We start from the raw sequence: 21,225 nt of genomic DNA, 5'->3' as shown, positions 1-21,225 counted from the left end.
TTTCATTCCATGTAAGCTCTGATTACTCAGTAAAAAACATTGGCTTATGAAGCTAAACATCAAAATGCAGAAGCAGAACCCTCAGTATCTCCACTGTTTGGCAATGTGTTTGCTCAGGGTTATTTTCATGCCACACACAGTTGAGGTTATTGAAGAGAGTAAAATGAACAGTGTTTGTTATTCAGTTCATTTTGGGTTTTCAGTGCTGTCATTGTCTCAGGGAAGTGGTGCCTGAGGATTTGGAGCAGGTGAGTTTAAGAATTTATTATACAGTGTTTGAGGCTGTACAGAAACAGCTCCCAAAGGTCTCACTGAAGGAAAAGGAAAGGATACTGTATGGAGAAGCCAGGAGTGAGTGGACATGGAGACAAGTCTGCAGTGCCAGGGCACTGACTGCAGGAGCAGTGATGCTGGGGTTTATGCTTTTCAGACTTCTGGGCTGTATCTCTCCTCTGAGCTAAGTGCGTAGGTTTCCACTGGGACCTCTGCTGTGTCCTTACTGGCTGGATCTGCATCTGAGGTCAGGTTCCTTACACCAAGTAGATTTAACTGAGATTATGCATTTGTTAGTCTGGATCTGGATCTGAACTGTTTATTTCTATGATTTGCCAAATTAAAATCCAGAGTCCAGAGGATCTTAGTGTATGCCTTCATTCCAGAGTCTGACTCTGGTTTTCTAGGCTGTTAATGCATTAAGGGTTCTTTAAAACAGTTAATAATTTGTATTAAGTGGTTTAGCTGCAGATTTTTAACTACTTAACCACAACAGACTAGAAGCAAATGGAATGGGGTTATTCTTAAAAAGGTTTCCGTTATCCTATGCTTACCTTGTAATCGCTCCATCTCTACAGAATCTGTCCATCTCTACAGAACTGTGTGGCTCTTCTGCTTTAGAGATGGAGGCAGCAGCCCACAGATGCATAGGGTGCCTGCTCTGCATCCGCAAAGTCTTGGATACTGCCAAGGCTGTTCTGTCAACTTTCATCTCAAGTCCAGGAGAACAAAATTTGGGTTTAGATTAGAGTGGGAAAATGGAAACAAAAGAGAAAGCTGAGTAAAGCTTGAGTAAAGTGTTCAGAGAAATTGTGTGATAGAAATTATTCAAGTTAAGTCAAAGACCTTGGGCTGCTTCCACATGGGAAGGTCACCAGGGCCAGACGCAGCCATCCAGGTGAATTACTGAGTCTCTCTGTGTTGTCCTCAACAATCTGTATGAGTCCTGCCATGGAATTTGATGCAATCACTATGTGTAAAAACCAGCACAATACTATCCTGTGGAGTAGCATGGGGAAGCCCACGAGGTTGGCTGGATAAGGGGGCTCATCTCATTCCTTGCACTTAGGTCTGTGCTAACCCCATACTGATAAATGATGGACCTGGTTCTCCCTGCCTCTAAAACAAACCTCTGTCCTCCCATTCTGTCTCTGCAGAGCTTCCTTCCTCGGAACACTTGAGCGTGGCTGATGCGACATGGCTTGCCCTCAACGTGGTGTCTGGTGGAGGTGGCTTCTCCAGCTCCCAGCCCATTGGAGTGACCAAAATTGCCAAGTCAGTAATAGCACCTCTAGCTGACCAAAACATCTCAGTGTTTATGCTCTCCACCTATCAGACGGACTTCATCCTGGTAAGAGAATGTGAGAGGAAAAGGCAGAGTTACTGCCACTAGATGAGGGTTCAGTTAGGCATTTCTGGGAACGAGTTGTTTGGGAAGCAGCAGAAGTACCAAAGTCTGCTTTCCCCAGAGCTCTGTCCCTTGTAGTTAGGCTTTCTGACGTCTCAGGAGCTTTTCCCATGGAATGAAGCATTTGTTGTCATGAGTTGTCTGGTGTCTAAGGAGAGTGCTGAGCCCACACTACAGTCTCTCCCTCAGTGGAGGTTCTGGCAGCATTTCTCACCATCACTCAGACATTGGTTTTCTGAAAGTTAGAGGAACACAGTGTCTGCTGTCAGGTTGGCTGGTGATGGCTAAGAGGCTCCAAAGTTGTTTTGGACAGACTGTTTTTCTGTCTCACACACACGTGTGTGTGTGTGTGTGTGCGTGCCCTCACACAGAGCCCAACCGTATTTCCTGAATAAGAAAAGGAAAGGCTGAAGAACAGGCAAGTACTGAGTTCTTGAAGGGATGCTGGAAAAGACATGAGACATCCTCCTCTTAGAAATCTCCACACTCTTTTCACAATCTTAAAAGCACTCTGAGGCTCGCACTGGCATCACCAAGTGTGCTTCTCTAAGACACACACAGATGGTAATTATTGTTACACACCACAGATGGTAATTATCATTACACACCCGCTGGCTCAAACAGGAGTCACATGTCCACTTCTCAGTGCCCTGAAAGCATGTGCCCTCCACTGCAGTATCTTGTCACTTCTGGAGCACACCATCACCAGATAATCCTGTTGTCACCTCCAGGTGCGTGAGCGAGACCTGCCCTTCGTGATGCACACGCTGGCTGCCGAGTTCACCATCCTCAGAGTAGTGAATGGGGAGACAGTGGCTGCTGATGACTTTGGGATAACAAATGGATTTGTCAAACCAAAACTAGGTAAGGACCAGCACAGGCTCAGCTTGCCAGGGAGTTGGTCTCCATGACACATGGGGTGGAAGTCCTGCCTCCTAGCTTCCTCCAACATTTGGGGGAATGTTTATCCTGTTGTAAGGTAGTAATCGTACAAGGCTATCTCAGTACAACCAAGGATTTGAGTAGGTTCTTAACTTTCTGAGCAGTGCTGATGAGTTTTGCTGAATTTTGGCCTTTTAATGCTTGTTTCACATCTCTAGAGGAGACATGCCTTTTGTAGGACAGAAGGTTAAAGTACAGTTCATTGCAGTTGCAAAAATAACATTGTCTGCAGCCCATATTTCCATGCTTCAACATTCCAAAGAAAAATGGCTTCTATAAAAGCTTGTTAAAGTATTGCAGTGATGCACAGAGAAGATTGTTGTTCAACTTTCACACTTCAGTGCCAATGAGGATCAAGGCCACAATGAGCTCAGGACTGTACAAAAGCTTAGTATGTTTGCAGTCTAGAGGAACAAGCATCAAGCCAAAGGGCACAATTAGGAAAAGGAACAACTTAAGTATATATGTTTAGCTGGCGACCTCTGTGTAACTTTTTGCCCATAACCAAAATAAAAGCAGAGATCAGTTTTTATGAAGTGCCACTCAATTTTGTCACTCAGGAGCTATAAATCATCTGATTTAAGAAAATGAGCCTTAAACAAAAAATGCATTAAGGAAGGACACAGTGAAACGTGTTGATTAGGCACAGGTGTTGCTCTATTTACTAGTTGGTTGCCTAAATACTGGCTGCTTCTTAACCGCTGGCTGCAATGTGTTTGCCAAACTGCTGTGTGGCAGCCTGTTTTTAATTTTTCTAGATATTATCATCCCCAGAAATGAGGAAAAAGAGGATGGACTGCCAACAACCACAGCTGGAGAAATGCCTTCCATGGCCCTGCCTTTTAAATGGTGGAAACCTGAATTTTTTTCCTCTTTTCAGTTTGTCTTGGCACCTCCTTTAGGTTGTCCCTCAACTCATGTGGCTACACCTGATGGTGTGAAAGCCCCTAGGAGTAGAGAGCTGGGCTGGGTACTCAGGGTGATACCACCCTATACCCCAGGGAGAGCACCACAAGAGCAGGTTGTGCACAGGTCCCTCAGTACCTGTCTGAGAGCCAACACGTCTTCAGCTATGAAGAACTGCATTACAAATACCTTGAGCTTTCTCTGCGGCTGCTGCCAGTGCATGGATAATACGGCTGCTGGGACAGGAACTTTCTGCAGATGTGGCTTCACAGTTGTATGTGTCCATGTGTCTCTTTCAGTTCAGAGGTCTGTCATTCATCCCCTTTCCAGTCCGAGTAATATGTTCTGCGTCACCAGCCTGGATCCAGATACCCTTCCTACTGTTGCTACACTCCTAATGGATGTCATGTTTTACTCCAATGGGTAGGTCATGCAGGGAAGTGTGCTTCCAGGAGAGGTGTGCCTGGCGTCTGGAAGCACAGAATCCCATTGCTCCTCTGGGATGCTCAGGGATCTGCTGTGGCCTTGTGCTGCTCCAGTGCTCTGCACTGGGGGAGGAAGGTTTCACAGACTCAGGAGGGTTGTCCTGATAGGTGGAAGCCCAACGGGCTTGAGGGTGCCCAAAGACATCCGCTGGTTTTGGAAAGCTTGAGCCTTTCAGAGTGAAGTTAAGAGCAGTCATGTGATCAGTGTGCTGCATATCTGTACAGCTGGCTGGGCTGCTGCCCTTTGGTGCCTGTGGCTCCTGGCCCACAGCCTCCTGTGAGGGGACCTTGGGGCAGGGATGGGAGAGGTTTGTCAGATGTGGAGATTGCCTTTTTCCCCCCTGCAAAATAAAAAAATTAAAAGCAGTATAGAGTGACAGGACTCTGTGACACTTCCCTAAGTCAGTGTATGAACATTTCTGGTTTCACAGCCTTCCTGTGTTCTAGCCATAGTTAATGTTCTTCTCTTCTCTTTCTTCAGAGTAAAAGACTCGGTGGTGGGCAACGAAGACTCGGGACATATTCGCTTTTTCTCCTTTTCTCTCATCGAGGGTTATATCTCCTTGGTCATGGATGTGCAGACACAACAGAGGTGAGCATTAGTCTTAGGGTAACCTGGACCTCAAAAAAAGCACCTGGTATGTTTTCAAAGGAGCAGGAAGCAGCTTAGACTCCTTCACGTTAATTATTGGGACCTTCATTGCATCAGTGTCTTTCACCTTACTAGAGTAAACCTTTGTCTTCCTTCAAGACTGGCCAGAGGGCTGGAGCTTCAGCCTGGGGCGTGGAAAACCTGGGAGGCCAATTCTTCTCCATCACAGGCTGCCTGACTGACAAGTTGGGCAAGTCTCTTACCCACTGGTCTCCTTTCTCCTGCTAAGAAATAAGGATCTCTGCAGAGATACCAGGGACCTCCTGGGGATAGTATGGAAAAAAGCACTGATGGTGCTCAAACACAAGAACAGTGGTCAACATTTACATTCCTGAGAGCAGGTATAGAAATACATTCCATCCCTGGGTGTGTCCTAATGCAGCTCAAATGAAACCTTCACGGTCTCAATGTTTGTAAAACTGGGGCACAGCCTGTTTCTTAGAAATCTTTTCCTGTGCCTCTCTCGCAGCAGATGCTGCTGATTTACCATAGGACACTTGGAGGGGCTGGCAGGTGCATTTGCCCCACTTGCCCTGAGTTTTCCCAGTTTGCCCAAGCTGCTGCCCTGCTATTGTTGACTTCAAATGTTGCAGGAATGCAGGAAGAGCAGATCCCCGCAGGCAGAATCTGACACACTCCTGTGTTTTAATTGCCATGTTTGGTGTTCCTTTGCTTTTACAGATTTCCTAATAATTTGTTGTTTACAAGTGCTTCTGGCGAACTATGGAAGATGGTGCGGATTGGTGGGCAGCCTCTTGGCTTCGGTAGGTGACATTTGGGGGATCAGTTGGTGTGCAGGCAGTCAGTCGCCTCAGGGCCTTCAAGGAGTATAGAAAAATCCATCTGAGGCTGAGGTTTTTTGAGAGTCAGCAGCTTAACATGACTTTGTGAGCTGAGATTTTCAAACAGGAGGAGTCCGACTCCTACCTATTAAGTCAGACTTCTAAATATACTCCTGAAAGTGCTACATGCTTGACAGCTCCAGCTAAATTGCATTCATCTGCTGGACTTTGGAGGTGGCTACTGCTGGGGCTCTGATTAAAGAGAAAAACTGGACAAAAGGTGGCATGGAAACGCATTGTAGATTACTGGAATCAGTGGTCCAAAGGCACTGTCGTGCTCCAGTGCAGAGATCATAGAATCCTAGAATCAGCAGGGTTGGAAAAGACCTCTGAGATCATCAGGTCTAACCCTTGATCCAACATTGCTGTAGTTACTAGACCATGGCACTGATGCCACATCCAGTCTCACCTTAAAAACCTCCAGGGACGGAGAATGCACCACTTCCCTGGGCAGCCCATTCCAATGCCTGATTGCCCTCTCTGTAAAGAATTTCTTCCTAATATCTAACCTAAACCTCCCCTGCCAGAGCCTAAGACCATGCCCTCTTGTCTTACTGATAGCTGTCTGGGAGAAGAGACAGACCCCCACCTGGCTACACCCTCCCGTCAAGTAGTTGTAGAGAGTGAGGAGGTCTTCCCTGAGCCTCCTTTTTTCCAGGCTAAACAACCCCAGCTCCCTCAGCCTCTCCTAATAGGACCTGTGTTCAAGCCCCTTCACCAGCCTTGTTGCTCTTCTCTGGACCTGCTCCAGCATCTCGACATCCTTCCCGAACTGAGGGGCCCAGATCAGGTTATTCTCTGACTTCGGTAGATTTAGTATAGATTTATAGCTGTCCAAGTAGGAGTCCTGATCTCAGATGTTTCACATTCAGTGCTGCATGTTTTCTCTATTCAAAAAAATATTGGTCTGAAGTAACACAGAGCAAGTGCTTCATGCCTGGAGGCATGTTCTTATTGCTGTGTCCCCTGCAATTTTAAGGGTCTGATCTGAATACTGCAACAAAGGCCTGATCTTCAGGAAACATGGGGGCTCCTTCCCATGGGCTACAAAGTACAAGCTTCAAGAACATTTCTGAAAAATGTTTGGCCAATTTTTATATTTAATTGCAACTTCTACACCAGACAAACAAAAGTAGCAGGAAGGAAATTTTCGTGTACTTTCTCTTTAAACATCTTAGAGGCAAAATATGTAGATATGTCACTGATGGCACATCAGGACACTGACCAGGCCCCTACATATGTGATGTTTAAATATGTTAACTTAAAATCAAGTTGAAATGTTGAATTTGGATCGGTGAAACTCAAGATTTCATCTGAAAACAGTGTACCATTTTATCTGCAACGAACAAGACAGATGAACGATTTAAATTCCATTTAAAGCCCAGAAAGCCAACCGAATAGCCCGAACAACCAACCAGATCTTGGGCTGCATCCAAAGGAGCAGGGCCAGCAGGTCGAAAGGTGGTGATTCTCCCGCTCTACTCTGCTCTTGTAAGACCGCACCTGGAGCACTGTGTACAGATCTTGTGTGGACATGGAACTGTTGGAGCAAGTCCAGAGGAGGCCACGAAGTTGATAAGGGAACTGAAGCACCTCTCCTATGAAGACAGGCTGAGAAAGCTGGGGCTGTTGAGCCTGGAGAACAGAAGATTTTGTGGAGACCTCACATCAACCTTCCAGTATCTGAAGGGACCTACGGGGAAGCCTGGGAGAGACTCTTCATCAGAACTGCAGTGACAGGACAAGGATTAATGGGTTCAGACTGAAAGAGGGGAAATTTAGGTTAGATATTAGGGAGAAATTTTTCTCTGTGAGGGTGGTGAGACACTGGCACAAGTTGCCCAGGGGGGTTGCAGATGCCCCAACCCTGGCAACGTTCAAAGTCAGGTTGGATAAGGCCTTGAGCAACCTGGGCTAGTGGGAGATGTCCCTGCCCGTGACAGAGGGGTTGGGACTAGATGATGCTTAAGGTCCATTCCAACCCATTAATGTTCTGTGATGAGATTGGCATGAAATCCTGTCTCAGGGGCTGTGGTGGGCTGCAGCCTAGGAACCATCTCTCCAGGGTGACAGGTGGGTCAGCATCTCCTCTTTCAAAGGTGCAGGGCAAAGTGTTTGATAGCAGAGAAAAATGGAGGTAAAGGGCATATGAGGCTGGTTGTGGTGCTTCCTTCTGAACATCATTCAGTGCCTTTCTTTGGACCTCTGAAAATCGTTTCAATTCTAATGTTTTGTGCCTTTAGAGATCTGCTCTGTTGCAAAAAGAAGGTAATAAAATTAAATGTGCAAAAAAAAGCCTGATTCTGTGAGAAAGAACACATTTCATTGCAGAGATTCCTTCTTGTTGGAGTTTGTAAAGACAAACTACTCCCTGTGTAGCCGTGGAGTTGGTGAGTCCTGGGAGTTCTGCAAGCCCCTCCAAACAATGATTGATTTTTTGTCTCCCCACAGATGAATGTGGAATTGTTGCTCAGATTTCTGAGCCTTTGGCCGCAGCCGATATCCCAGCCTACTACATCAGTACTTTTAAGTTTGATCACGCATTGGTGAGTATGAAGACAGCTTTTTTTCCCTGGGAGAAAACTCATGATGAAAATGTCATTTCCATCTGGATAGTTTGTTGGAGTGCCTTTGCTTCTATATAGCCCAGCAGACACCTCTCTCCAGCCTCCTCTTGGCTGTCACTGCCCTGTGTCAGAGGCTCCTGAACCAAGCCCAGCCCTACCCGAAGGCAAAGCTGTGTTAGTGAGTGTTGTTCTGGAAAAAGGCTGCTTCCAGTCTTTAAATACCTGCAGCAATGGAGACATCGCAGCCTCCCCGAGCAGTCTTGTTAGCTGCATCCCTGTCTTTTATTAGAAAGAGCCACAAACCCTCTCCCATTTTGCTGCAGACATAGTTGCAGGCTCCAGACTCTTGGGATGGTGCTGTGATGACCCACCCTTAAGGGGAAGGTGCTTCTTTAGGTGCTTCCTTCCACTTAAGGGTGGGCCATCCCAGGTGCCTTTGTGTGTGGGGAGCATTTTGGAGAGTCTCCCAATAGCAGACCCCTGCCTTCATCTCTTGGTGCCTGCATGGCCCTAACCTTTGTGTTTCAAAACCCATCTATTAGCTCTGCTGCCCCTGCATCTTCCTCCTCATGGTGCAGACCTTTGACAAACGAGCAACAATTGCCAGCACAGCAAGGGAAGGCAATTTTAAAGCAAATAAGTTTGTTACCATGTTCATTCTCCTGAGTGCCCATAAGCAGTTACAGCACAATCATCAACATGAGGGTCTTGCCATCCTTACAGAGTTCTCTTTTATACTGATGGATATTTTACTTTTTAGGCCTACCTTTGCTCTTCCTTTGGCTTTATAGGACACCCTCAAAAATGAGGAATTTCCCTGGAAAGGGAAAATTGCTGTGCCTGTAGCCAGAAGCAGAATGGCATTTGTCTTGGAGCCCATTTCCCTGGTCCTGAGGAAGGGAGTCAGTAACCCATGCGCTAACAAGGCTGCAAAACTCAACTGCGTTATGCTATTCAATTGTGGTTTTTTTTTAAATGTGCCCTCTATTGCATTATACTTCTCCTTTCATCATTGCAAATTCATTGCTCAGGCCCTACCTTTGACCTGTGAAAGCTCCAGTGAGTTCAAAGCAGGTTTTGGGGGGCTCAGGAGAGCTTTAATTTCACAATTGGTATGAACCATTAGCAGATGATAGGTCATGTGTGTAAAGAGTAAAAGTAAATATTATTTCAGATAGCAAAGGTCAAAGTGTTGTATGTGTTTGTCTTATTTTCTTGAATTTTAACTGCGCTGATAAGATAAGCTAATAAAACACCATTTAAAAATCAATACTGTTAGCTTTGCCTCACATTCTTGCCATTGTGTGGCCCCAAGTGCCCACTTTCTGTGCAGAGCATAAGGTGCAGAGTGCTTCTAGGTGTCAAGCCATATTTGGAGAGCTCAGCCCTGTCAGTTAAAAGAGGTATTTAACCGAAAACTTGTGCCATACAATTGTGATGACTCTGCAGGCAGCTCCACCCTGCTGGAGTGCTTCATCCTGATGCCTCCAGCCCCACAGGAGGGGCTTGACCTTGCCTTCCATCAGCTGGCAGGGCATTGAGGCCATGCACTGAGGTCTGCAGATCTTCCTTATTCAAAGCAGTATTTTAGTGTTTTTCCTTGCTACTTGACGTTTTCTTTATATATGGTTTTAAAAGCCTTTTCTCCTGGACAGTGCTTTTCTAGCTGTCAAACCCCTCCATCCTTTGGAAGGTGCATTTCAAGCCCTCCTTTGCCTGACTTTGCTCTGGGCACACTGGCCAGGTTTAATGCTTTTTGGTTCTAAGGTGGTTGTGTTGGCCAAGACCCTGACCTAGATTTTGTCATATTTTCCCTAACTTTGCTACCCAGATACCATGACTTCTAGTGACATTTCTCAAACTCTAAGTGCATCTTGAACCCTTTCTCTAAATCCTCTCTGTCTTTATTTAAGGTACTGACCTGTTGTCAACAATTTGGAGCACTTTATAAAAGTTTGTTGTTCCTTTTGATCTGTTTTTTTTTTCTACTGTGCATCTTAAGGTGTTTTTTGTCGCTCCGGTGTTAATACTGAGGTCTTCCTGCAATGCTGTCACTGTAGATGTTTGCCCTGGAAATCAGGACTTGTGCTTGAGAGGAAATAGAGACAGTGTTGGAGATGGGAACCTCCAGGTCTCTGGCCTGTCCCCTGCATGATTAAAGGGCTGGTGAGAGCCACTGTTTCCAGCTCCCTCTAGAGAGAGCAAGGGATAAGAGTCCTCTTTCCAGGTGCTCTGCTCTTAGCTGCCTCATGCTCACAGATGTCTTGCTCTCCTTCACCAGCATTTTCTTTCTGAAGAGGCTGAAACTGTGTCTGGGATGTAGTTTGGAGCTTTACTTCTCCCTTCATGTTTGGTGCTTTGGTCTGTGCACTGCCTGAGAAGTGAACACAGTGCACCAGCTGCCCTGGGACAGGGATCATTTCTAAGGGGCAGGGAGGGGTAGAACTCCTCCTCTGTTGGTAAAAATAGGATGGGTCCTGCAAAGCAAAACCATTTGCGTGTCTGTCCTGGAGAAAATCCGGCCCAAACATTTGTGGGGTGATTGATACCACTTCCATGCCGTTAAGGGAGTCAGGCATTTTTCAGGGAGTAAAGGACCAACCCAGTGTGTTTCAGGGAGGAGGTGGGTCTGTCCAGGTCAAAGTCAGTTGGCCAGAACTGGCCAGTGCTGCTTTCTCCTGCTTCTGTCCAGTGGTAACAGAGCATATGGAGAGACCTGTACTGCTGAGCATCGCTGGGGCTGACGAGGAGGGTGTGGTTTGAAAACCTGACTCCTATGCCTTTTCTCATTATCTTCTGGAGAGGCAAGGAGTCAAACAGCTTCTTCCACTGCAGTGTTCAGTGTTCTGGGAAAAAATGATGGAAGGGCAGGTAATGGAAAGTCCTGTTCCCAGTGGTGGAGGTATGCTGGGGTTTTCTTCCTAACCCAGAAGAGTTCTCTGTGTGCTTGTTTTAAGATTATTTTCTTCCTTTCCAAGCTGACTTTTGTTCACACATCATCAGAGATTCTATCTTCCCATTGGAAAATTGAACATTTTTCTTGTTATTTCTCATGGGTTTTTTCCTCAATTTTGTTAGAAGCCTTGCAGAAAGTCACAGTCCAGTTGTATTCTGACTGTCTGAGCTCTGGAAATTGTCAGTGAATCCAGGTATTGTGCTCTGGGCCTCCTCCTCTCGCAGAGGAGACAGTCCTTCTTTAACTTACTTAACGTGAATTATTTTGGCTTCTTGCAGCAGCTCGCGGACAGTTCGTTTTTTCCCTCAGTCCTCTTTCCACTTTCCAAGAGCTGCCTGTTCCCTGAGCAGTCTTGGAGTTTATGTAATGGTCAGATGCCCCTTTTCTGTCTGATGTAACTTCACTTGTGATGTTCTTTTCTACTGATGACAGTTGCTCTGAGAGCTTTTGCATCTTCTGTTACAAGAGATTTTTCTTGCAGTAAGCGTGAAAAGATACCCACTAATAATTTTGTTTATGAACTTCTATGGTTAGGTCTCCTCACAAGACTGGATAAGAAAGTGTAGATGCTACACCACACCATTTGGGAACCCCACCACAAGCAGACTGGTGGTTCTCTTCTTTGTTTGATGGCTGTGTTCTCCTGTCACCCAGCATGGTCTTCCCAGCTTATGGGTCCCAAACCTGTAGGATACCCCTGAACGCCCCATGGAGCCCCTAGGCAGCCCCATAAATCAGTCAGCACAGGCACCTTGCATGAGCAAGCTCCTGGTGTACAAGGCCTTCACCAACAAAAGGAAAGGAAAGGAGGGGAGAGGAAGAGGGGAGAGAAAGACAAACCCCCAAATAGTTGCCCCGCCACGAGCACCCACCATATGACAGCAAACCAGCCAGCTTTCACTTAGCAAGGGGATAACTTAACTCCAGGGATACTGTGGGTTAACAGGTGTGTCCTTGCATGTGGAGTCCTTTCTCAGTGGAGTTCAAGTGTCCAACAGCAAAGTACCTGCCTCCTTGGGACTTTGTCTCCTGCCTCTCTTTTCCTTGTCATCCATTTTGCTGGAGGTCATGACCTTTCTTTTTGTTTTCTTGCAGGTACCTGAAGAAAATATAAATGGTGTGGTCAATGCACTCCAAGTCAGTCAAGCTGAAAAGCATTAGAAATGTTCTGAGCTGGTTCCAGATGCTTTTTATTATTATAATTATTATTATTATTATTATAATTATTATTATTATTCTTTTTTTTCTGACAGTATTTCTTGAAAAATCTGATTACAGAGAGTGACATGAAAAGAGACTGTGGAAAGCTGAGCAGAAACAGCTCCAATAAGCTTTTGTTTTAATTATTATTATTATTGTTGTTATTTTATTAAATTTATGAATGAGGGGAAGGAGGAAAGGGAGTTCAGGTGGTTTCCTGATGTTCAGCTCCAAGGTGAAGTGTACCCTGCCTGTGTTCTCAGTGTGAAAGGAGCTGCCCAGGGTCCCTGTCTCTCCCCGTGGGTGCACTGGCTGAAAGCAGCAGGATAGGCCGAGAGCAGATGGACGGGCTACTGGCTCAGAGAGCCCTGAAAACCAGAAACAAAATGAAACGTGGAATTAAACAGAAAAGATGTCACATAGTGCTGGCTTGTCTCCTCGCATCAGACTTTCTGAGGACTGTCCATCACTGCCTGTGTTGAGGTAGGATGGGAATTGGGTTCTGTTTCCCCTAACAGAACTCTTTGGTGTTGGAAAAGGGGAAAATATCCAGTTGTTTGACTTTTCCTCTTTTCCCTTCTCCCTGCAGTCAAAGCCTGGCTGCTCTGAGAAAGCCTGGATGAGGGGAGAGCTGTTCTGGCCAGTTTCTGGCAGGTGGTGTCACCCAGACTTCTGTCTGCATTGAAGCTTGGCTGATTTTGCCCAGTTTCTCCCAGTCACCCTCTCACTGCTCCCAGCATCCTCCTGCTGAGAGGATGTCACCTGTCTCCTGCTCCCAGACAGCTACTGTCCCCTTGCCCCATATTGGAGCCATCCCTCAGCCCTTGTCCCCCAGGGCCAGCAGGAGGAGGGAGGTATCTTTTTCCTGTCCCCTCAGGCTTTTTCCTATCCACTCTGTACATGGGGACAAGAGGGTTGCCTGGGCTCCCTGGAGATCTGCTCTTGCACATCACAGACCACCTTGGCCAAGAGCCACAGCAGGTTGTACCCACCATGGCCAGAAAGGTGCCTGAGCCCTGTGGGGACCCTCCTGTAAGTTTTTCATCATCTCCTTCATCTCCCAGGTGGAAATCGCTGCTGGCTGGGGTCTTGATCCATGGGATTTTCCACTGGGTTCAGTGTGCAGTCCTTTGAAAGTAGAATGGTGCTGAAAATGCCTAAAGTCTGAGGTGTTTCCATCTGGTCCTGTCACAGGAAGTTGATGGGGGCTTTTCCTGCTCAGGGGCAGCAGGAGTGTGTTTGTACCACAGGAGCCGCCCATCAGGGCCTGTAGTGCCACCTGGCTCCGAGTTGTGCCTGTGGCTGCTCCCAGCACCATAGAGGACAGTGAGGACCAGTGCCAGGAGAGCAAATGTTGCTCAAGACATGGATGCCAACAGTCTGCCCCGTGTGTGACCATGCAGCAAGGAGTGGTGAAAGGAGAAACTGTCTGCAGAGGACCCTTCTTTTGTGGTTAGCAGCCCCAGTATATGTTGCATTTCTCAACTTCTTCCACTCCGGTCTTGACATAAAGAAATTGCAGATCTTGCCTTTTTCCGGAGGGCTTTCCAGCCATGCTTCAGAGACAGCCTCTTACAGGATTTTCCTGAGGCTGTGTGAGCCAGGATTTTGCGTTAATCTGGAGGCAGTAAGTGAGCACCTGAGATGATGCCATGGACATGGCTTTTACTGTTGTGTAGGACACGGGCTTACAGCTTGCTGTTTAGTTCTCCATTCACAGTGCTGGAGGCCTGAACTTAACAGTTATGGTTTCTGATGCTGCTGGACCCAGACAGTTTCGAATCTGATTTTTCATCAGTGGGATGTTGTGTGGCAGCTAGACAAGGAATCAGAGTATCCGCGGAAAAAACTGTGAATCACTCTCCTTGGTTGGCCCTATCTGAGCTAAAGCATCCCTGCTGAGAAACATGGAGGCACATGTTCAGTGCTTTACCAAACAGGGTGCTTTGCTGTTCCTTTACATGGGTTTTCAGAATTGCCCCATGATAAGTTATATTCACTCCAGATTTCTAGAGCAAAGGTTGATCCCAGATGTGGCACTGTGCCTCTCTGGATGTTTGCTTGGAAAGATGCCTAAGTCTCCTGCCACAACGACGCAGGCACAGGTGGTGCAGTGCAGTGTTTAAAGTACTCGGGGGGGTTTGCTGTGACTGCCCAGCATCCTGGGCACAGAACTGGGCTGGAGCAGGTGGCAAGGTAGGCGACAGCTTTTCATCACATATATTGTCAGAAGGTTCCTCCTTGGGATGGCAGACTGGGGAGGAGATGGGACTTTTTTTTTTTAATTGATGTACAGCTGTTGAGTTGCCGGTCAGGCTTTCTGGTCATCTGAGTTGAGCCCGAGTTTTTCCTGTGTGCATGAATGGTGCCACCATCATAGGATCACTGGGATGGAGTCATTTTTTTGCTCTGGGGTTTTGGCAACCTTTGGAAAGTACCAGTTTCATCATCAGAGGCCTGTGCAATGCTCTGCGTATGCCAGTGCTGCTTCCAAAGGACCATGATGTGGATGGGGAGGAATCACTTGAAACAAGCCACAACTTAACTGAGCCTTAAGTGAAAGCAAAAAAAATTGGTTTTAATTTTCTTTTTCTAACATTGCACTCAGGCACTTAGAGGCTGATCTTTTTAATTCAAATTTTTCACTTTTTTTCCCAGGGATGCCAGCCTTAAATTTGTGAAATCTGTAGAAGTCTTTGTGGTGTTTCAAACCTTCCCAAAACAGATAGATGTCCCAACATGGGAAAGTTGGCCTGAAAAATTCACAGGGTATGAAATGCCATTGAGGGACTCTCTGATTCCACCATCTTCTGGCACCATCCTTGGCTTCACCTTTTTATTTCCCTTTCTTGTTTTTCCTGACATCCAAGAAGATTGTTTTAGACAACTTGGGGTGGTTGATGCTTTCCGTTTATTGTTCCCTGCGTATTTTTGCTGGTGGGAACTGAGATACTCCAGATGTGGTCAAAATTAGTGGAACCTTGTCCCTGTGCCCTGGGAAGGGCAGGCCAGCCTGTAGTCAGGGTTGGTGCAAGCTTGCACAGCACTGGATAAGACAGGAAGGGATCTGTAGGGGCTTTATTAAAAAAATTCATAGTAATAATACCACTACAGTAATAACACCACAGTGTTCAGTGAGCCCAAAATAGGCAGTCTTAAAGCTGCTCCACAGCTCCCACTCTCCTGGCACACAGTCTTTGGGGTGAGGAAAAGTGGAAGTCTTTTCCTTTTTTTAAAATGCCTTATGATAATAAGTCTGAGCATCCCTGGGATCATGCTGTTCAACGCTGTGGATAAAGGAGGAACGTCTCAGTTGGGACACCCTTCATCTGGATGCCTGCATTACCTGTCAGCCCCCCACGCTGTCCCCCAGCATCTCTGCTCAGCTCTCTGCAGAGTTCTACCTCTCTATGGCTGCTGCTGATGATCACCTCAATGCCACGGGACCCTCCCTGTGCCCTCTCTCCTCTCGTTTCACAAAAATTCACCAAACAGCAAAATGCAAAAGTTTTTCCAGCCCTGCAGGGAGAGGTGGGCGGGGGGGGGAAGGGGAAGCATAGCCTTCCCACACGCTCTGTCTTTCTCCAAGGCCTTTGTTTTCTTAGAAATCTCAACTTTTCCAAGTTGCGTGTGTTACTATGTAGGGTTTTGTCTTTTTCCCCTGCCCCAATTAGATTTTGGCTGCAAATTCCTTTCTACTCTGTGTGTTCTTATTAATGTATAATGTTTCTATAGAAATCCTTAGTGTGTCTCTGTTGTACACATATAAATACCCGTTTGTATCCGTAGGGCTGTATATGGTGTGGGCACTCAAGCAATAGGGGTACATATATATATATACAGTGTGAGTATGTGTGTGTATACCCGGGGCACACACTGTTTGTGTGTGTATCTATGTAGTAAGTAATGTATGCACTCATTTATTCACCATATATTTTTAATTCAGTTAATGGGCAATATGAGTATTAGTTCCGCTCTCAGGATTTCTCTACATGTGTTTCGTGCAGAGCAGCAGTGGAGCTGACCCAGAGCAAAGCTGGGGCTCCTCTGCTTGCTGTGAGCAGCATCTGATTTTCCTGCCTGCTTCAGAAACTCCCTGTTCCTCTCCATTTTGGTGCCTCCAGCACAGAGACTGTAGGAAAGTTACTCCTTTTTCTCTCTGTGTTTTAGTTGCTGCCCTGAATTGCCCCAGCCTGTAAGTATGGCTGGTTCATTTGCACAGTGCCTGCCCAGACCCTGGGGTTTCCAGTGGGCCTTCCAGCTCCTGCAAGCACTGAGCAGGTGCTGGTGCCTCCCGCCTTCCCCTGGCCAAGATGGGAGCTCCACCCGGGCCTTCTGCATCTGGGGCTTTCGGGTGGCCTGCGTTAGGCACCGGCATTCCCTCTCAGCCACTTCCCAGCGTCTCCGCAGGAGGCTGTGGGCAGGTATGAGGTTTCCTGGTGGATGTGTCTGCCAAGTGCTCACCAGGCAGAAGGCAGTCCAAGGCTAGTGTAGGGCTCTGGTATTTATTGAGGGGTTCACATTTGTTGGCCTGTGAGGGACTGAAATCAGTGGGTTATTTTTGAATAGATGGAAATGCTGGAAGGTCTTTTCCTGTTGAAAGCAGGAGAGGCTGCTTGAACCCAGTCGTTGCATCACTGGAGATTTCTGCTGACCAGGAGTGCTGTAAGGGTCCGGGTAGGGAAAAGTTTTAACCCAAAACATCCCCTATTTTGCTATTTCAGTTACACTTCACAGAAGGCAGTGCTCTATCATCTACCAACAGCCCTGGCTCACTGGAGAGGTCGCAAATGATTTAAAGTTGGCAAATGTCACGCCAATCCACAAAAAGGGCCAGAAGGAGGACCTGGGAAACTACAGGCCCGTCAGCCTGACCTCAGTGCCTGGCAAGGTTACGGAGCAGATCATCCTCAGTGCAATAACACAGCACCTACAGGATGGACAAGGGATCAGACCCAGCCAGCACGGGTTTAGGAAGGGCAGGTCCTGTCTGACCAACCTGATCTCCTTTTATGACCAGGTGACCCACCTGGTGGATGAGGGGAAGGCTGTGGATGTGTCTACCTGGACTTCAGCAAGGCCTTTGACACTGTCTCCCACAGCATTCTCCTGAAAAAGCTGCAGCCAGGCTTGGACAGGGGCACTCTGTGCTGGGTTAGTAACTGGCTGGAGGGCAGGGCCCAGAGAGTGGTGGGGATGGGGCTGCATCCAGTTGGGATCTGGTCACCAGTGGTGTCCCCAGGGATCAGTGTCGGGCCCAGTTCTGTTTAATATCTTTATCGATGATTTAGATGAGGGGATTGAGTCCATCATCAGCAAATTTGCAGATGACACCAAGCTGGGGGGGAGTGTGGATCAGCTAGAAGGCAGGAGGGCTCTGCAGAGGGACCTGGACAGACTGGAGAGTTGGGCTGATTCCAACAGGATGAGGTTCAACCAGGCCAAGGGCCGGGTCCTGCACTTTGGTCACAACAACCCCCTCCAGCGCTATGGGCTGGGGACAGAGTGGCTGGAGAGCAGCCAGGCAGGAAGGGACCAGGGAGTTTGGATTGACAGGAAGCTGAACAGGAGCCAGAGTGTGCCCAGGTGGCCAAGAAGGCCAATGGCATCCTGGCCTGGATCAGGAACAGTGTGGCCAGCAGGTCCAGGGAAGTGATTCTTCCCCTGGACTCAGCACTGGCGAGGCCACTCCCGGAGTGCTGTGTCCAGTTCTGGGCCCCTCAGTTCAGGAAGGATATTGAGGTGCTGGAGCAGGTCCAGAGAAGAGCAACAAGGCTGGTGAAGGGACTTGAACACAAGTCCTATGAGGAGAGGCTGAGGGAGCTGGAGCTGTTCAGCCTGGAGAAGAGGAGGCTCAGGGGAGACCTCCTCACTCTCTACAACTACCTGAAAGGCCAGGTGGGGGTTGGTCTCTTTTCCCAGGCAACTATCAGCAAGACAAGAGGGCATGGTCTCAAGTTGTGCCAGGGGAGGTTTAGGTTAGATATTAGAAAGAATTTCTTTACAGAGAGGATGGTCAGACATTGGAATGGGCTGCCCAGGGAAGTCCCTGGAGATTTTTAAAAAGAGACTGGATGTGGCATCAGTGCCATGGTCTAGTAACCACGGTGGTAGTGGATCAAGGGTTGGACTTGATGATCTCTGAGGTCCCTTCCAACCCAGCTGATTCTATGATTCTGTGATTCTACTGTCTTGCTGCTGACCTTTCAGCACTTCAAGGTTGCTGGTTTTTCGGGCTGCCCCACAAATGCATCCTTGCATAGGTTTGTGCAGCCTTCCTTTTCAGGCATTGAAGTCAGTTTGGAGTTTCTGCAATGCTGTGCTGTAGGTGGCATGTATCTGCCTGTTGCATGGGGAGGCCTTAATGGAAATGTTTGGGTTTGCTGGAGCACAGAGATGGTGGCACCTGCAGTGGGTGACGTTAGTATTAAGACTCACTTAACATCAATGCAATTTGTAAAGCACATTCGTCATACAAATATTATGCTGATGCTTCCAAATGTATTTTAAACTCCAAGCTTGGTATTAAAATTCCCAGGTAGGAAATGCTACTAATCAGAGATGAATCATTCTTCATCTCTCATGAAAAGCTTGTGGGTGTCAGACTCTGCTGTGGGCTAGCATATGACACTCTTTAAGACATGCCATGCAAAGTGAGTGTGGGGACTTTTAGGACTGACACTTGAAGAAAAATGTTACTGGGAGATCATGATTGCTTTAGCCAAGCAAAGCATCCAACAGAAGTGTATCAGGTTTAATTTTTCTGAACCATGATGTTTTGTCCTGCCAGCACTGGGAGGGAAACAAGGCAGTGGAGCACAGGGAAGTGTGTGGCAGAAGAGGTCACTCAGCCTCCAGCGTAGATCCCTGAGTTTTCCTGGTGTTTCCCAGCTGTTTTCCAGTTGTTCTCCAGGTGCTCTTGATGCTCTCAGCAGTGTGCAGACCCTGAGAGAGGCAGGCTCTGCTCAGAGCTGGCACTGCCATATGCAGTGCAGTTGCAGGATTTGCTGTCCCCCCGGCATGAGCTCCCGACACATTCCCCCACTGGCTGACCTGTACAGGCACCTGTTATCTCACAGTGTGTCCATGGGATGAGGGTATAATAGTCTGACTGACATCCCATGAAGGCTGGGAAGCTGTTTGGGACACACATGTGCTTAATCAGAGCCTGACTCTGAGAGCAGCTGTTTCCTGTCTTTTCTCAGCTCTGTTGTACAAAGCTTGAATTTTCTTCTGTTACAAAGGGGGCCCCTCCTTGGTGTGAGGTGATGTTGCTGTCACTGCCCTGCTGCAGAAGGGCCAGGGCTTCAGGCCGTGACCCGCAGCAGCCGTGGGGTCAGCCCAGGCTCCTCTGTTCCGAGGGCTTCTGGGTCTGACTTGGCAGTGTCCCACACGTCCATGCTGTGGCAGTGGGGGTCCCTGTTAGTGACAGGCATGGAAAGGCCAGGGGAAAGGCAGGGATAGCTGGAGTGCCAAGTGATGCAAAGGAATCAGTTTGTTCCTTTTTAGTCATGCACATATGAATGTATTGCAGTTTTGCTTATTGTTGTGAAGACAAAAGCATTCTCATTCTTTTCTTCCTCTTTGACTCAAACAGATCTCCCCTCCCTGCCCAGACTCCTAGCTCAGGCCCAGTATCCCAGGGGATGCATTTGTCCAAGTCCCACCATCCCAGCAAGGGTGGGTTGCACAACCCCTCCCAAACCCCAAGTAATCAAAAAATCATCTGATGCTCAGCCTCCCCATGTGGGGAAAGCCCTCAAGAATCACCACGTGTTTTGATGCAACTGTGATGTCAGGCACTGTGGCCCATATGGGTTAGTCCCATCCTTATGGTTTTCCTCATCCATGTACCTCACACAGCGTTTGAGAGCACGGGGCATGCAAACTCTACTTTAGAGGTCAGTGACTTGAGTAACACAGTGACTTCATCGGCACAGTCAGCACTCACTGAGGGCAAACACTCCTGTCTTAGCACTGGAAAATTGGTATTTACTGATAATGGCAAGGGAGAAATGCTTTGTTCGGCCCCAGGCTGAGCATTGCTGCTATCTCCCAAGAGAAGGTGTCCCCCAGCAGTGATGGACAAGAAGTCATTTTCTGATGAGGATTTCTTCTCTCTCTGTTACTGTGACTGTTGTAGACATCTCTGATAAGCAGCTTAAGGCATCTCACTTACCTGTTCCAGTCCTGCCAGCAAACGTAGGATTGGATTAAACTTTTATTACCTGCAGGAGAGTAAAACCCAGTAATCCTTTGCCAAATAGCATTTACATGTTATAGCGTGTGCTGGGGTGTGTTTACACTGGCTGAAATTTGCAGACCTGCCTCCAGATTTCCATGCCTTCTCCCCATCTATCTGCCTGCCTGTGTGTATCCTGTCATGGGCCATATGTCAAGGGCCAGCAATATCCCTCAGGCATCCTGGCAGCACTAAGCCAGTACAGAAACACTCTGTGCACATGCTCAGCAGGGGCTGCAGGACCTTCTCAGGGCACCTGGGAGGGAAATGCTCAACTGTGAAGATAATCTTGAGTTACTCTGCTGCTCTCCTCCTCCTTTATTTAGTCCTCATGAAGCGCAGCTGGGTGAACTACCAACTCCAGTTAGCACAGGTGAAGGAAAGGACAGGATTCTGCAGCGGGGTATGTGGGCAGGAGGCTGATCAGCAAATCTGGTGAGCACAGAGCAATGCACAACCCCTTTTCTATGCAGGGGGAAATGGATGAAGTATGTATCAATGTACATGCATTTTAGGGTATTAATTTTAGGGTTCTGTACCTCTTTGGAACATGCCTAAGCCAAAACAGTCTCTTGGTCTCTCTAGACAGCAGCAGCCATTTTTCTTCAGGTTCAGAGCCTGGGACTGAATGTTCCCTTGTAATTAGTTGCAGATTGCATGGAATAGAATCATAGAATCATAGAATCATAGAATCGACTGGGTTGGAAAAGACCTCCGAGATCATCGAGTCCAACCCTTGGTCCAAATCCAGT

At 47.5% G+C, this 21,225-nt stretch overlaps 2 protein-coding genes and 1 long non-coding RNA gene across 4 annotated transcripts in view; 2 read left to right on the top strand and 1 right to left on the bottom strand.

Moving 5' to 3' along the window:
• CASTOR2 (cytosolic arginine sensor for mTORC1 subunit 2) overlaps nucleotides 1-12,647 on the top strand; it is a 120,189-nt gene extending 107,542 nt beyond the window's left edge. The window contains exons 3-9 of one of the 2 annotated variants that reach the window (XM_051809603.1): nucleotides 1,431-1,624; nucleotides 2,413-2,545; nucleotides 3,829-3,952; nucleotides 4,496-4,606; nucleotides 5,348-5,430; nucleotides 7,960-8,054; nucleotides 12,127-12,647. In XM_051809603.1, coding sequence (XP_051665563.1) covers nucleotides 1,431-1,624; nucleotides 2,413-2,545; nucleotides 3,829-3,952; nucleotides 4,496-4,606; nucleotides 5,348-5,430; nucleotides 7,960-8,054; nucleotides 12,127-12,192 — 806 coding nt within the window. In that variant the 3' untranslated portion in view covers nucleotides 12,193-12,647. Of the gene's footprint in view, nucleotides 1-1,430; nucleotides 1,625-2,412; nucleotides 2,546-3,828; nucleotides 3,953-4,495; nucleotides 4,607-5,347; nucleotides 5,431-7,959; nucleotides 8,055-8,835; nucleotides 8,978-12,126 lie in introns of those variants that run through there. The other variant, XM_051809604.1, reaches the window with a different exon arrangement.
• LOC127480934 (uncharacterized) overlaps nucleotides 1-18,443 on the top strand; it is a 349,754-nt gene extending 331,311 nt beyond the window's left edge. Inside the window, exon 2 of the long non-coding RNA XR_007908056.1 lies at nucleotides 17,986-18,443. This is a non-coding gene — a long non-coding RNA (uncharacterized LOC127480934). The remainder of the gene's footprint in view (nucleotides 1-17,985) is intronic.
• The window catches only part of RCC1L (RCC1 like), a 32,444-nt gene continuing 23,301 nt past the window's right edge, over nucleotides 12,083-21,225 (bottom strand). The window contains exon 12 of the mRNA XM_051809599.1: nucleotides 12,083-12,130. Within this exon, the coding sequence (XP_051665559.1) occupies nucleotides 12,098-12,130 (33 nt within the window). The 3' untranslated portion in view covers nucleotides 12,083-12,097. The remainder of the gene's footprint in view (nucleotides 12,131-21,225) is intronic.

Source organism: Manacus candei, unplaced genomic scaffold, assembly GCF_025592945.1.
Source record: "Manacus candei isolate 608988 ecotype Guabito, Panama unplaced genomic scaffold, ASM2559294v1 h1tg000076l, whole genome shotgun sequence".
NCBI classification, from domain to species: Eukaryota; Metazoa; Chordata; class Aves; order Passeriformes; family Pipridae; genus Manacus; species Manacus candei.
Note: the sequence above shows the minus strand (reverse complement) of the source record. Positions and strands in the feature narration are given on the sequence as shown.